Below are 15,742 nucleotides of genomic sequence, written 5' to 3'. Positions count from 1 at the left end.
CTGGGCGGGCTGAGACTGCAAGTGAGACTAGGTGTGGTGGCGCATGCCTGTAATCCCAGCACTGGGAGGCTGTAAACAGGAGGATCACTACGAGCCTGATCTACGCAGTGAGACCCTGTCCACCCTGTCCTAAAATACACACACACAAATATATATATATATATAATATTTATACATATATATATATATATATATATTTATGTATTTAAAGAAGGGCAGAGACCGGCTCTCGCCATGAGGTCCCCTGTACCACCTTAGTGCCACCAAGAAGCCATCACCAGACACGGTCTGTTGAGCTGCAGAACTAAGAGTCAGACAGATCTTCGTTCTAACTCACCCAGTCTGTTCCACTGTGTTATTTTTATTTATTTATTTATTTATTTTGCAGAACTGGGGATTGAATTCAGGCCCTTGCATTTGCCAGGGAAGCGCTTATTCCACTGAGCCATCTCCCCGGCCCTTCCACTATGTTATTGACAACCAAAATGGAACAATGCTCACCTTGACCCTGTGTAGAGGGGAGGAGCAGGGCCCTGGTGGCAGAGGACATCCGCCGTGGCTTAGAGCTTGGCCCTTTGGAATCATCCTACACCCGTTCCTTGTCCAGCCAGAGACCACTGAATGAGTGAGAAGGATCCACACTTCCACGCTGCAGCCACATGGCTGGAAGGGGCCATCCAAGGCCTTTGAGAACCTATCCTACCAATGGCCACATTTCATCCACACGGTCATGCGGGAAGAAATGTTTGGAGATTTAGAAGGATCACCCAAAGATGCGTGCTTTCCCTGGAGCTGTCATAACAGCAGACTACAGAGCTGACATGTACGTGTTTTTACGATAGAAAAGTGTTGCCTGGAGTTGCTTGCTGGCACACTCACCCCGTGCCGGGAGGCTGCCTTGCTCTGAGAAGCTCCCTGACGGAGCCCTGGCCCTGCGCTGTGTGGGCAGCCACTCGATGGGGTGTGAGCCCTCTTCTATCCCAGGCTGGAAAACCCCTTTTGCACACGGAGCATCCTCCTTTCTGTTCTGACAGTGCCAGGAAGTACTGGTGTTTGTGGCCAAGGTGGTGGCAGGAGATCAGGGGCCTCGCTGTGGGGCTGAGCCTTGGAGGTCAGGACTTCCATCACAGGTGCTGGGGGTCCCAGAAACCACATGGCAGGTTTGTTTTTACTGTTTACTTAAACACCTAAGCCCAACACAAATTTGTAGTCTGACAGTTTTTAGAAGCCAAGTAGGAGCAGGTGGTGTGCCCTGGGTCAGGCCTGGGTGGTGGGGACAGGGTTGGGGTGGGCCCAGGGCGGGAATGTCCCAGGATGAGGAAGAGGAGAGCCCAGGGAAGGGGGCACTCAGAGGGGCACGGCAATGATGATGGCCCTGGAGGAAAACGCTGACACTTGCCGCAGTCCAGAATCAAGGCCAGGCAGCTGTCATCCAATGGCTTGGTGTGGCAGTCCATACAGGACCAAGTTGAGGGCAAGGGGGAGGAGGGTCTCCTCGCCTCGGGGCTGGGGCTGGAAGAACGCCAGCTTGCTCTTGGAAGTTTGCGGTATCTCATCTGCAGAACATGGGATGGGGCCCCGTGAACCCCAAGACTCACTGGGGGCAGCATATTTGGGTCCCTGAAAGGGCTAGTGCATGAGGGGGAGGGGTAATATGCTTGATCCAGGGGACTCTGGGGGTCTTCCAAAAGGCTGATCTGAGCTCGTAAGTAGACTCCAACTGTGGAGGGCCCCACTGCCTCCACTCTTCCTCACTGCCACGCACTTTGTAGAGATGTGACCCAGAGCAGGAAACAGCCAACCACAGAGCCAGCTGTAGCCCACTCTCCTCCCTCCCCCAGATCCTGGCCCAGGAGTCAGCTAAGGCTCTTCTAGAATCCTGAGACGAGCCTCACGCCTCTGCTGCACACTCAGCCATGCCGTGCTTTGCTGTGCTCTGCTGCTAAAGAGAAGACTTTGGGGGTTGGGCCACTTGGGCTTGGCAGCCTGTGGGCACATATGGCAGCTGGGTGAGCCCGGACATGCTGGTAATGCCCAGGCTGGTCCCTTCTCTTTCAACACAAGCTGTGTTAGTTCCTCATCTCCCTCTGTATTTGCCCAAACTGGTAGAGTACTATGAAGCAGTGGTGGTCGTGCTGTGGCATGGTCCTGCTCTTTCCTATTTCACTCCAAGTAGTGAGCTGGTCACTCTGCACACCAGCAGGATGCATGCATGGTGGTGTCCATGTCTAGGTTGTGTTTCTTGTCGGTCATGAAGCAGGGCTAATGCCACCCACCCCGCCTTCCTTTCTGGCATCTATTAACTCACCCACCTACTCACTCAATCAACCAGAATTTATTTTTTGGTGACTACACTCAGGCACTACACTTTTTTAGTTATAGATTATCCCCTTAATGTAGTTTTAAATGCTAGTAGCTAGTGTCTTATCTAATTTTTATACAGGTACCCCTCCATGAAATGTATCTATGGATCTCTTCTTCTCCTGCTACATCTTAGCATTGTTTGCTCTAAAGGATGAGTGGGTGGGCTGGGCAGAGTGGCGCACACTTGTAATCCCAACCCTTGGGAGGCTGAGGCAGGAGGATTGTGGAGAATTTGAGACCAGCCTGGGCTACCAAGTGAGCTCAAGATCAGCCTGAACTATATAGCAAGACCCTGTCTCAAAAAGAGGAAAAAGAAAAAGGATGAGTTTTTTGGTTTTGTCTTATCTGTGAGGACAGGTCACACCCTATGCCCCTGCCAGACTCTACCCCATGGGGCTGAAGGCTGTCAGGCATTAGACAGACAGCAAGCACAGAACCGGCTGATTGCTATGACTCCAACAGGACACTCTCATCCTGGAGATTCATTTTCTCAGAGGTTATTTTGTCTCGCCTGGGGATAACCGGCATGTCCAGGCTCACCCAGCTGGCATATGTGCTCACAGGCTGCCTGGCCCAAGTGGCCAATCCCCCAAGTCTTCTCTTCGGCAGCAGAGTGAGGCACAAAGGATCACCTGAGCCTTCCCGCTTACTCCAGAAGAGCATGCCTGAGCCTCCAGCATTTGGGTACTTGGACTGATAAGGAGTCAGCAGTTCTAAGGATCCCTACGTTTTCCCTGAGGCCTTCGGAGGCAGACCTCACTGCCGCCCTTCCTGGTTGAAGGTGGGGCTTGTCTATCCCCTTCCTCAGCTAGGGGTCACTCAAGAGGTCACCAGTCAGTCATGGCTTCTGGACAAGGACAGCTCTGTCTGCTCTTGGCCCTGGTTCATGCCCCAAGTGCCTTTGCTCCCCTTCTGCAGGGCTGTGAGGATGTCACAAGACCCCCGGTGCTGCTAGGGGGTGGTGGTCACAAGGTAGCAAATGCACTGCTGCAGGTGGGTGATAATGGGGGCAGTCTGCGCCTTACCTTGGCTAAGCATGTCATTGTTTCCCATCTTTTGGAGGAGACGGACTGTCCTCCCAATTGGCTTGCCGACTGCTAATAGATCTAGGAAAGGAATGTGTCTCAAATGGGTGGGGGACACCCTTGGCAGGCCTCTGGGGAGGGCCCGGAAGGACCTGGGGATGGACTCAGGTGCCACTCACTTTCCCACAGGATGCTGGCACGCAGAGCATTGTCCTGCATTCGCGTGGGCCACTGGTTGGCTGCGATGCTCTGGACCCCCACCAGGCTCAGGAAGATGGCCGTCTTAATGGGCTCCTTCAAGGACTGCTGCAATAAGCTGTGGGGTCCAGTTCCCCGGGATGGCACCCAGAGCCCGGGATGCGCCAGCCCCTCCGCCCTGTCCGCTGCTGAAATGCATGTCTGCACAGGTGCTTCTTCAGGTCTGAAATCAACTTAGCCACGAAGCTAGGTGCAGCTTAACAAGCAGCAGCATTTTTGAGTGCTGTCAAATATACCTGGCAGGTCGCAGCCCTGGAATGGAGCCTACAGTGCAAGCTGGTACCATGACCGGGCACCCCGCTCAGGCACCTCTGGGCGACCTCATGGGCCCAGTGTGTGTGTGTGTGTGTGTGTGTGTGTGTGTGCACGCGCGTGTGCGTGTGTGTGTGGTGGGGAGCTCTGGAGCTGAGGTGACCTCTCCCCTGTTGTCCTCTATCTTCAAGCCCAGGCCAGCCCAGCCCCACTCCAGCAGACCCCGCAGGTCCAGCTACGTTCCTGGGTGCTGCTAGAGCAGCCCCCCAGTGGGCCAGTAACCAAGGCACCTGCCCCCTTCCTAGTCTTGGAGACCCAAGCCCTGCCCCCTTCCCCTCCTTCCACACCCAGGCTCCGCCCTCTCCAGGCCTTGCTGCTCTCCACACTGGCCTGTCCTTGGTGACCCAGGCCCTGTCTTCTGCTCCTTCCAGGTACTCATTCCTCATGGGCTCTCCCCATGGGGGTGGAGGGACTCTGACCCTGCTGGCCCTGCGCTCCCTATGGGCTCACAGGCACCTTTTGCTCTCTGGGGTTTTCAACTGCCGCCGCAGGCTCTCGTAGGACCGCATCAGGTCGAGCAGGACCATCATCTGGCACTCTGCAGGACAGCACCGGGGCCAGCTCAGCAGCTGCTGCCCTGGGCACCAGAGTGCCACGGGGAATGTGGAGACACTGACCAACTAGCCCTAGGCCCAGACTTCCCATGCAGCGGCCCCTCTTCTGGGACACACTGAGCACACACAGGCCAGGCAGTTAGAAGTTGGGCAAGTCCAGTCTGAGGCCTGGAGCCCCTCTCCAGCCCAGCAGAGGACTGTCAACTGCCCCTCCATGCTGGGATGCTTGTGCCAGACCGTGAGGAAGAGAACGAGGCTCACTTGGGGTTGGGGGCATGAGCTGGCCACAGAGGGGTCTGGTTGGAATCGCCATGTTGTCAGTGGAAGGGTCGGAGGGCTGGCTGAGCACTGTAGGCCTCTGGGTGAGTGAGGGGTTCTGGGATGTGGGCAGTTCTGAGTGTGTGAATCTTGGTTACCTGGACTGGGTTTGCCCATGGAAAGAGGCTCCAGAGTCCAAATGGGGCTAGAGTCCAAAATGACAGCAGAGACCCCTACAGATGCCCAGGGACCACAGCCCAGCTGAGGTGGGCTTCAGGGCCTCCTCACAGCTGGGTGTCCAGCCATATGAGAGCAGGCCTAGCGTGGACAGCAGGCGCCTGTGCTTTCTCCTACTTTGTGTGCCATCCCTCCTGGAATTAAGCTTGTAAAGAGGCTGTGGCCCTGCCTCTCCCTGGATTCCAGGTTCTCCATCAAGAAGGCAGAGGCTCTGGCCCTAGCTATCCTGCCCCTGCCCCTCGCTTGCCTAGAAACCCAAAGTGGAGACCTATGAGAAATGGAGGAGGCCAGAGGATGAGGTGAAGTGGGATTTGTGCCTGCTGGAAGCCCCTCGGGCCTTGGGGCTTCTGCCTAGGGGGATGGTCCCGCTCTGTCCTGTGGATTTACCTTGCACCTAGACATCCTGACAAAGTCTGGCCATGGAGTGAGGGGGACTCACCTTGCAGATTCATGGCGACCAGTCTGTCCACTAATATGTGTGACAGGAAGCTCTCCATTCCGTAGAAGAAGAAGCCTTTGCAGCTGCCCAGCGCCTGCTCCCACTCAGCCTGGCTGCACGGGGTGAAAGGCAGCAGATGCTGAACCTCCTTGGGATGCATTCTTGAATCAGAGCTCCCCTGTGTCTACATGCCACCCCAAATCCTATCCTGGAACCCAAGCTATTTTTGTTTCTCAATGCTCGCCGTAGGCCTCTCTCCGATAGATTCTCCCCAAGAACAGAATTCTCTCCAGGAATAAACACACGTCTTATTGGGTGACATTGGTTCTGGAAAACAGTAGAATAGGCTTCCCTGACATCCAAGGACAACAAAATTCTGGAGGCACCCACAAGCTCCTTTGATAGATTAGCCCCGTGCCCAGCCCCGTGCCCACTCTTCAGCTCCCCGCTCCCCCTGTCAGGAGTCCTGCCCTGCACACACCCTACAGATGTGTCCCTGTAACTTGTCACAGCACTCTCTTCTCCATCCCTACTCACACAAAGGACAGAGTTGTATATGGGGGCCTGTCACCTAGCACAGCCTGTCCGCCCCCTGAGGCCCTCACTCTGGACTGGCCACGTGTGAGTGTGCCTGGACTGAGTCCCAGACCCTGTGGAAGTTCCAGGTCATCTAGCAGCAGACTCTGCTGCTGAGCTCTGTCCTGCCAGGGGACCCTGGGACTCTGGCCCCATTTTTAAAGTGGAGTAATCAACAGCCCCCACCACCCAGTGCTGTGTCTGCGGCTTCGTGAGGTGGACCTGGTGGGGAGGGGAAGGTGCTGTCTGTGGTGGGTGCCAGGTGTTTCCTGGCACTGGGCACTGGCTGCTGGATAACTAATTCCAAACCTTGGGAAATGCTGGCTTCCCAGATGCCCCACCCATCGCGCAGTGAAGCTTTCTCGGAATCTTTCCAAAATTTCCCGCATTATGGAGACAGGAGTCAGCACTTCTGCAGGGAGAATTGGGGGATACAAGGCATAGTTTTGAATCCTGGAGGAAGGAATGGCTGGAGGCAGAGTCCCCTCATCCACTGCCGCAGGGGAGAAGGCTGTGTTAGTGCCGCAGGATATTAGCCCATCCTCCCCTTCCCCACCTCTGTGGACAGATTGTTAAACCAGCTTAGGAAAAGAAAAAGATTAATGGAAATATTTGTAGCAGCACTCATTCAGATTGAGAGCCCCAGTAGGGCGCACCAGAGACCACCTGGAGCTCACTTCCATGCAGCTGCAAGCCCCGCTCTATGCTGTCAAGGGGCCGTGCGAGGCACCCACCTGTGCCCTGTGCCTCCTCGAATGGATCCACAATAACTGAGTCTTGGTCAAGGACAAACAGGGGCGTGGGGTGGGTGTCCCTGGATCACAAGGGCCTGGCAAAAGATACACTTGAAACTGTCGGAGTCGACAATGATGCAGTCAGACGGGATTATCCGGATGGTGGAGCCCTACAGCAACAGACACAAGCATCAGGAGTCCTCCATCCACGGCTGAGAGGGGATGCAGACCTTCAGCTGGGCCCCTGCCGGCCTCTACTGTGGTGGGCTGGGCCACCACCCTTGACAGCTCTGCCAGAGACTATGGACCTCCAGCCCCAGGGGTGGCCCTCTGTCTACCTACCTTCATGCCCTTCTTTGCCATGCTTTTCTTTTTGACATCTTTGCCTTTGCCCTCCTTTTTCACAGTTCCTTCTGTTGAAGACAATAAAATGAAGTGGTGACACGTTGGAAATAGGCAGTGGTGGTGGTTCCAGAACATTGTGGATATATCAAATGGAGCTGCATTGTTCAACTTAAAAATAGGCTGGGTGTGGTGGAACATGTCTGTAATTCCAGCACTCTGGGAGGCTTGAGCAGGAGGACTGAAAGTTCAAGCCCAGGCTGGACAACCTAGTAACTCAGTGAGACCTTGTCCCCACAGACTGCCAAATTATTTATTACAGAGTTGGGGATATAGCTCAGTTCAAAGGGCTTAATCTCTAGTACAGCAAAACAAAGCAAATAGTTTTATGTTCTGTAAATTTCCCAAATAAATAAGGAGAACAGCTGATTTGAAGTCTCCTAGGGCCCAACGGCAACAATTTCTCAAATGCAAAAGCTCAATAGGAAAAAAAAAAAAAAAGAAGCTCTATAGGCTGGAAAGACCCTCAAGAAAGGACCAGAAGGCCCACTCTCGAAAGGCTCCCAGGTCCACCTGGCTCAACATTCACACACTTTTTTTTTTTTTTTTTTTTGGTGGTACCAGGGATCAAACTCAGGACCTTGCGCATGCCAAACAGGTGCTTATGCCACTGAGCTGTCTCCCTGGCCCTATCCACACACTCTTATCAGGCACTCACCTGTCCCTGTCCCTGCTGGTTCTTTCTGCATTGGACCTTCCAGCTGTCCTATATTAAAGTCTCCACTGAATTCCAGAATGTCTGAGGCTCTGAGTAGACAGCTATGTACACCAATAGCGGGAATCTTTTCTCTAACCCCTTTGTTTTCACCCCATTTTGGTTTGGCTGCGCCAGGGCCTCCGCAGACAACAGAACAGAGGAACAGGTCTGGGCTCTGCCCGCTCCCATTCCGTGGGGGACACGTTCCTGAGACCCATGGAGACCCATTCATCTCCATCCTGGCTTCACTTCTCGTTCACTCTTCTTACTACACCTCCCTGGAGATTACTTACCTGGTTTCTGACTATAAATCAGTTTGCCCTTCCTGGAAGTCCACAAAAGTGAAATCATATGTATGGCTTGTTGGAATAATTCTTTAGAGCTTCATCCAGTTGTTACATTAGTTGTTACTAATGCCCATTCCTTCTACCCTTTACTGCTGAATAATATTCCATTTTGTAAATATACCATCATGCCTTGTCCACCCACTGAGGCACTCAGAGGACCATCAGTTTCTTGGCCTTTCATTTCAGTGGTTTCCAGATGTGCTCTTACTCAGAAAGCTGCTATGAACATCTGCATTGGGGTTTCATGTGGACATGGGCTTCCTCGTCTCTTGGGTAAGCACTAGGAGCGGAAGGGCTGGGCCACACGGTGGGTCTGTGTTTAACTTTCTAAGAAGCTTCCAAACTTTTCCAAAGTGGTTCTGCTATTGGCATTCACACCGTTGGCGTGTGTGAGCTTCATCCAGTTGTTACAACTGTATCAAGTATCTTTGCTGATACTTGATATAGTTGGCCTTCTTTATTTATTCATTTTATTTTAAAATTTTAAATTTATCAATTCATCTTTTTTGAATGGATGAACACAGACTGCACATCAATACTATGTACAACAGGCTGCCCTGAAGCACACATTCACTGTTGAACAGTCTGCGAGCCAGACGACATCCGAGCACCTCACACCCACGGCTTCCTTGTGGTGGAAGCACAGAAAACCACCTCAGCAGCTCCCAGGAACACAGCCTCGTATGCATCCCAGTGAAGGCAGTACATCTCTTGCTTTTTTTCCCCTGAATGAAAATTTGCTTGTTCCCATCCAGGTTTCTGCAGCCTGCACCAGCTCCCAGACTCTGGGAGCCGCCCTAAAGCTTTGCTTCTGAGCCACAGTTGTAGGATGCCACGCAGGAGTGAGGCCACATGGTATGTGTCTGTCTGTGCCTGCTTATTTCACTCACCATATGTCCTCCCGATTCATCCATGTGATTTTTTTTTTTTTTTTTTTTTTTTGGCGGAACCGGGGATTGAACTCAGGCCCTTGCGCTTGCCAGGGAAGCGTTTATTCTACTGAGCCATCTCCCCAGCCCCCTCATCCATGTGATCTTAAGTGACAATATTTCCCTAAATATTTATTTTTTTAACAAAAGAATCAGTTAGGAACTGAACTCAAGGCCTGTGCGTGTTAGGTAAGCCCTCTACTAGCTGAGTCACATCCCTAGCCCAGTTTTTTCTTTTTTTATGACTGAATGATATAAGGTGTGATAAAAAATACAGTAAGTGTTTACATTTTATTATTGTTATTGTTTTGTTTTGTTTTGAGGCAGGGTCTCACTGTGCAGCTCGGGCCGGCCTTGTGCTCACTTTTGCATCCCCAGGCTGGACTTGAACTGGCAGCAGTACTTCTCTCTTAACCTCCAGAGTGCTGGGATTACAAGTATGTACATTTAAAATACATTATAACAGTAAAAGACACATTGCCAAGAATAGTGCTTGAAGCAAGGGGGGATATTCTGAGAAGAATTAATGGCAATTTGTGTTTTACTCTAATCATTTTTAAGCATGCATTGCATTTTTGATCATCCCATTGATGAAATATTTATAGCAGTTTCTATCTAATAAAAACATTACGGTTGTCCTCTTCTACTTTATTAATTGGGTCTAAGACCACCACGGGACCTCCGGCTCTTTCCCCAAGTCGAAATGACCCTGAAAGCTAACCATTTTGAACCGAGTCAGGACACTGGGCTAGCCACAGAAGTGCAACTGAAGACACTGATAAAAGAGGACTTGCACAATAGCTTCAGGAAGTGTCAGGAATGATGGGATAAGTGTGTTGGAAGCTGGGGAGAACTTTAAGGCAGACTGACCACAGTATGTCTTTTACCATAGTAAGATTTAACAAACTTTTTAAAAGCACTCACCATATTTTTTTTATCAAACCTTTATACCACTTTTTTTTTTTTTTTGCGGAACCGGGGATTGAACTCAGATCCTTGCATTTGCCAGTCAAGCGCTTATCCTTCTGAGCCATCTCCCCGGCCCCTATACCACTTTTCATGTACCATCTTTTTTAAAAAAAATCTATTCATTCATCACTGGGGACTGAAGTTGACTGCATTTTCTGGCGCTATGAGAAGTACTGCAATAAACATGGGTGTTTGGATGTCTCGTCAGCATAATGGTGAGGATTTCTCTTGGATGTACGCCCACTGAATACACTCACCATTCCCGTGGAGGTTCAGCCATTTATCCCCCTTCTGTGGAGCACAAAGACATGGTTCCTCCACATCTTTGCCAGCACTTGGTATGGTCATTCTTTTTAACTTCAGTCATTCTACATTATGTGTGGTCATACACTGCTGTACTTTCAGAATGTTCCTTATGACTAATGATGTTGAACATTAAGTGACTACTTACAACTTTATTTTATCCTCTTCAGCTTTATATCAGCTACAAACTTTTTTTTTTTGGTGGAACCGGGGATTGAACTCAGGTCCTTGTGCTTGCCAGGCAAGGTCTATTCTACTGAGCTATCTCCCCAGCCCATATTATAAACTCTTAGGAGTTTTACTTATTTGTTTTTAATGGTTGCATGAGGGCATCTTTAATTTATTATGGCCTTCCTTCAAGTAATATGCTACATTATATACAGTATAAAAACATTAACAGTATTTTCCATTTTCTTCTTCAGCTTTTGTTCTGTTATTATTAGACATCTTATATTACATGTTATAAAATGCCTCCATGGTGTTTTTTTGAAATTTATTATTTTTCTTTAAAGATTTATTTATTTGGTACAGGGTCTCACTACACTGCTTGGGCCCCCCAGCGCTGGGATTACAGGTGTGCACTACCATGCCCAGTTTCAGTGGCTGGCACGGCACAGCATGAGGTACCAGGGATTGAACCTGGGTCCTTGCACCTACCAAGCAGGGATTTAGTCCTCTGAGCTATCTCCCTGGCCCTCCATCATGGTTTTTTTTTTTCTTAAAAATGTCTTAAAGAGTTTTTAAAAACAGGAAAACCCCTTACACTGTATTCATCCATTTTTGCCATCTTTTTACCATTTCATCCTTTCTTTCCCCGACCTGGGGTGGTTTCCTCACTCCTCGGCATCACTCAGCTCTTGGCTGACCTGTGGGTCCTTTGCGGGCCTCCGTAGCGATCTGTCTGTCAGGTGGTGGTCTGGGGTCTCCTGTCCTTTCACTCCTGCACCCACCTTAGCTTCCTCATTGCTCAGCTGTGTTTCCTCAACCCAGGGCCACCCTCCTGGGATCCTCCTGCTTGTCCCTGCTATGCTTGGGTCTGGAAGCTCCCCAGGAAGTAGGGTGGGTCGCCTGTGGAGCTTCCACTCGTCGTTTCCTCTCAGGGATGGGCCGTTGTCCTGCCAGCCTGGTGTCCCTCTGGTATTTTTTGCCTGGCATTTAGGTTTTTTTTGTGTGTGTGTACATGGCCTCACTACACAGCTTGTACTCATCGTGATCCCGGTGTTTTCGGCCTCTTTTGTTCTGGGATTACAGGCGTGTGCCACCACGTCCAGACTCCATGTCGGCCCAGTGCACCTGGGGGTGAGGCTGGCACAGCATCTGGTGCTAGGAATTGAACCTTGGCGACTGTGCTTGCCTAAGCACGTGCTTACTCCACTGAACTATCTCACCAGCCCTGTCTGGCCACAAATTTGGTTACTGTTATAACTTCATCTTCCATAGTAGCCAATTTATAATGTACTTATTTTTAATTTAATTTTGTATTTACTGAAGTGAAACATATACACCAGAAACTGCATGCATCCCCAGTGTACAGCTTGGAGAACTCTTACAGGCTGGCATATCGCACACCAGTGCTCAGTAACAGAGCAAGATTATTTTTGACTCCTGCTGTCTGCCCTGAAGGCCTCACTCAGGGCATCCTGGCCTCTCCAGCTTCTCCCTATCTACGTAAATGATGATTTATGAGCTAAACTATCTGCCACCAGCCTCTCTATGGGAAAGAACAGCATCAGGGAGGGAAAGCACAAGGCTGGCATTCTTCCTTGCAGGGTGAGCCCCTCAGAACACCGGCACCAGGGAGGCCTCCATAAATGGCACCCAGGGGGCATGCTCTGTACTTATTTTCCATCAAGTAACTGCCCAGGAAAATGTTGCAGCTTTTGCTTTCTTCCTCCCGACAAGAGTTAACCCTCTTTTATCTGAAAAGTCATGCTGATATTTCCATCTTAAAGCGAAACACTACGTGGCTAAAGGTGGGTCTTACCCAGCTCTTCTTTATGGAGGCGATTCCACAGCATCTGGAGAGAAAATTCTCGTGATACGGAGGCGATGGCGCCCTCATGGAACACAGAGAGGCCTTCCAGGGGCAGCTCCAGGAGGTGCCTGTCTACAATCAGGATCACGCTGTCCTCAGTGTCAGGGTGAACTACGGATGCAGCAACGATAGAGGCTCAAGTGGGTGGTGACATAAGCCCCTGAGGACAGGCGAACCCCACAGGCTTCAGCGTCATCCTGAGTCCTGACTTGGCTGCGGGGCTGCAGGCCTGACCATGTCACCCACCAGTGTGATCCTTAAGTCTCCTTCAGCCCAGCTTGCGAGGCGCAGTCCCTGAGGTCATGCGAGGGCCACCGGGCTGGACACTGGTATTGATGGTGTTAGGTCAGACTTACATTCTAGGGGTACTAGGTCGAGCCCTGGCCTACATATCAGCAATGCCTTATTTTAGACATGAGGTGGGACCTGCAATGGCATGGCTCCTTTAAGCAGAAAACACCTTTCAGAGAATGAACAACCCTGAGGATTTTCCCAAGAGTGGATCTTGTAGGGGATACTTGGGGGAAGGGCAGCGTTGGCCTTGTGACTCAGTTTCCTCTCCGGTGACTGCCAGGGCAAAGATTGCAGTTTATTTGTGAGAACCTGAACTTTTTGCAGTCATATAATTAGTTCTAAGTGCTGGGTGAAAGAGATGTTTTAATTGGATTTTCTTTATGTATAAACCAAAACAAGCTGGTTTGAAACCACTATCGGGTTTTTCTTCTCTTTTTATGGCGCTGGAGATTGAACTACTGACTGCATCTAATCCCTGAAACGTCCATCTTCGGGTCTGACTGCTTTGTAATTGGCAGTTCTTGGGCTACTCTGCCTCCTGGCTGGTAGGCAGCTGGACGGGGCGAAAAGGCACTCGGCACTTGTGATCAGGGCTCTCTTCCGGTGGGTGACATTTAACAACCCCTTTTGTTCTCTGCTCCACAAGTCTTTGTGGAAAATAGAAAAGCAGGCAAATAAAAATTTAAGAGAAGAAATGTTCTTTAAAATAGTGCTGTATAGAATCAAAGGTGCTGAGCTAAGAAAATGCAACTCTGACCTATTTCTATTCACCATGCTGCGAGGATGTCCTGACATTCCTCCTAAGCGAGTGTGAAGCAACAGGGCCTGAATCCCAAGTAGGCTCAGGACGCAGAGCTCAGCAGGATGTGAGGAGGGCTGCTGGCCTCCCCCACAGCCTCGGGGTGAGCTCGGGGCCCTAACTGCCTCCTTCCTAGAGGCATCCTCAGAACCTTCCCTTCCTTTGGGCACAACACTGCTGTCTCCTGCTGCACCAGAGCTGGCCCTGACCCAAGAAGGGCGGGTTGCTGTGCTCTCTGCTGGGCTGGTGAGATGCTGCGGAGCCTTGCAGGACCTCCGACCCAGCCTGATGTGGGCTGGGCCGGTGGGGCCGATGGGTCTCGTGAGAGGCTCCTGGTCTCGTACGGACATGGTCCTTGGTTCCTGAAGCCTTCGGCTTTCCCAATCTGAGGTTACACCTCAGCCTACCTTCTCCCCATGCCAGAAGCTGGTGTGTGTGTGTGTGTGTGTGTGTGTGTGTGTGTGTGTGTGTGTGTGCGCGCGCGCGTGCGCAGTGTAGCAGTGTGCGTCGTGTAGCAGTGTGCGTCAACTGGACCGTGGTGCTGTGGGCGTGTGCGCGGCCACTCACCTGTCGGGATGGATGCTTTCCTTTCTTTTTCTTTGCCCTTTGCCCTCCCGGGGTCAGCCATAACCATGGACGTCTGCAATCTGAAAGTCAGCAGTGTGATCAAGTTCTAAAAGCACAGAAGCAACACAGAGAGTATAAAAAGCACGCAGCGGGCCAGTGCTGATGCTGCAGCTCGCTTCCGGGGCCTGGTGACTTCACAAGTGCCAGCGGAGCTGACTTCGGACCGGCCCTCCCCTGCTGGCACAGCTCACTCCCTGCCCCGGCCTGCCCTTGCTTCTTTTGTGCCTCCAAATAAGTCCAAGAGTTGGGACCAGGACTGGGACTTGCAGGCCCCCTGCTACACCCGGCCACGGAGCACAGGCCATGTGGCTCCTTCACTCACAGACACAGCAGATGCCAGGGCGGGGAGGGTAGTTAAGCGGAGGCTCCCAGATTCAAGCATCAGGGCCTTTGGTGCTGCGAGGTCCCTGGAGAATAGCTGTGGACTTGAGTCCGCACCCAACACGAGCCCTGCTGGGACTGGGCTGGGGCTCCACACAGCAGACTCGAGGGCAGGTCCATACCTGACTCCAGCGGAGCGCAGCAGGGGGAGGATGGGCTTCAGGTACTCCTCCATGGGCGCCAGGACGCCGCTGAGCCTCCGCTGGCAGGGCCCTTTCTCTTTGGTGGGCACGGAGTCCGAATCCTGTCCCAACCAAGCCATAATCTGCGGTCAGGACCCCATGAGGCCCCAGCCAGGTCGCAGTCTCCTCCTTCCACAGTGCACTGGAGACAGGGTGGGCTGTGTGTGGGAGCGCAGTGCAGGCGCAGCGGGCCCTGCCCCCGGGTGTTGCTGCTCCCCCAAGCCCGCCCTCTGGAGGCTACTCTGACACCCTCAGCCCCCTCTTGTTTCACTATGGTGCCAGGCCCTGGGGACAGACTGACCTGTGCCCCAGGGGGCAGAGTCAGCTCAGTTCCCTACTCAATGAACAGACTCTGCCCAAAGAGTCAGGAAAGAAATTGCCCCAGTATGTGGTGCTGGACGCCCAGCCCATCTGGAGGTTTGGGCTGAGGCCTGTACCCCACCCCACCCGAGGGTCTCGGGGCTCTCAGGCGCAGGCCAAGGCTTACAGTGCTTGGAGGCGTGTCCATGTCCTCCTGGTACACCTGGGCCTGTGTCTGCTCCCAGAACTCCTGTGCCCCGGCCAGCAGGTCTGACAAGGCAGCTGGGCTCACAGCCACCCGCATCACTTTGCAATGGCCTGCAGAAACACAGGAGCACCAGGGAAGCCCACGGGGCTGAGAGCAGAGCCGCACACAGGGAATGGTGAGAGCAGCAGGGTTATCAGAGTGCAAGTGGGGAGTCCTCCACAGCCTAAGCGCTGTGTCCCCTTAACGAGGCTCTGGCCCTCCCTAAGCCTGGGAAGCCTACTGTGAAGTAGGGGGGCCTAGAACAATGCAATAAATCTCCAGCGTGACTGGCTCTTTGTACCCCCGGGAAACACTGGTGCTTTGTTTTCCTCATGAGGCCCGGGCTTGGCTGCACCCCACACCCACGTCTGTGTGGAAGGCTGGGTCCACCAAGCCCACCAGGAATGGGTACCAGGGGAGCCTCTGGAAGTGGGAGGTCCTGCTGCGCACCAGCTTTTGGCTCAGGCTCCCCA

At 52.2% G+C, this 15,742-nt stretch overlaps 1 protein-coding gene across 1 annotated transcript in view; it reads right to left on the bottom strand.

Moving 5' to 3' along the window:
- Window positions 1-790: 790 nt before the first annotated feature.
- Cfap46 (cilia and flagella associated protein 46) overlaps window positions 791-15,742 on the bottom strand; it is a 105,614-nt gene continuing 90,662 nt past the window's right edge. The window contains exons 46-58 of the mRNA XM_023709044.1: window positions 15,210-15,340; window positions 14,663-14,784; window positions 14,100-14,179; window positions 12,389-12,550; window positions 7,100-7,170; window positions 6,867-6,927; window positions 6,758-6,793; window positions 6,333-6,435; window positions 5,448-5,560; window positions 4,416-4,497; window positions 3,569-3,705; window positions 3,390-3,470; window positions 791-1,556 (exon numbers count right to left, since the gene is read on the bottom strand). Of these exons, the coding sequence (XP_023564812.1) occupies window positions 1,429-1,556; window positions 3,390-3,470; window positions 3,569-3,705; window positions 4,416-4,497; window positions 5,448-5,560; window positions 6,333-6,435; window positions 6,758-6,793; window positions 6,867-6,927; window positions 7,100-7,170; window positions 12,389-12,550; window positions 14,100-14,179; window positions 14,663-14,784; window positions 15,210-15,340 (1,307 nt within the window). The 3' untranslated portion in view covers window positions 791-1,428. The remainder of the gene's footprint in view (window positions 1,557-3,389; window positions 3,471-3,568; window positions 3,706-4,415; window positions 4,498-5,447; window positions 5,561-6,332; window positions 6,436-6,757; window positions 6,794-6,866; window positions 6,928-7,099; window positions 7,171-12,388; window positions 12,551-14,099; window positions 14,180-14,662; window positions 14,785-15,209; window positions 15,341-15,742) is intronic.

Source organism: Octodon degus, unplaced genomic scaffold, assembly GCF_000260255.1.
Source record: "Octodon degus isolate 3935 unplaced genomic scaffold, OctDeg1.0 scaffold00010, whole genome shotgun sequence".
Taxonomy (NCBI): Eukaryota; Metazoa; Chordata; class Mammalia; order Rodentia; family Octodontidae; genus Octodon; species Octodon degus.
The sequence above is the reverse complement of the archived record's forward strand: the minus strand, read 5'-3'. Positions and strand labels throughout refer to the sequence as shown.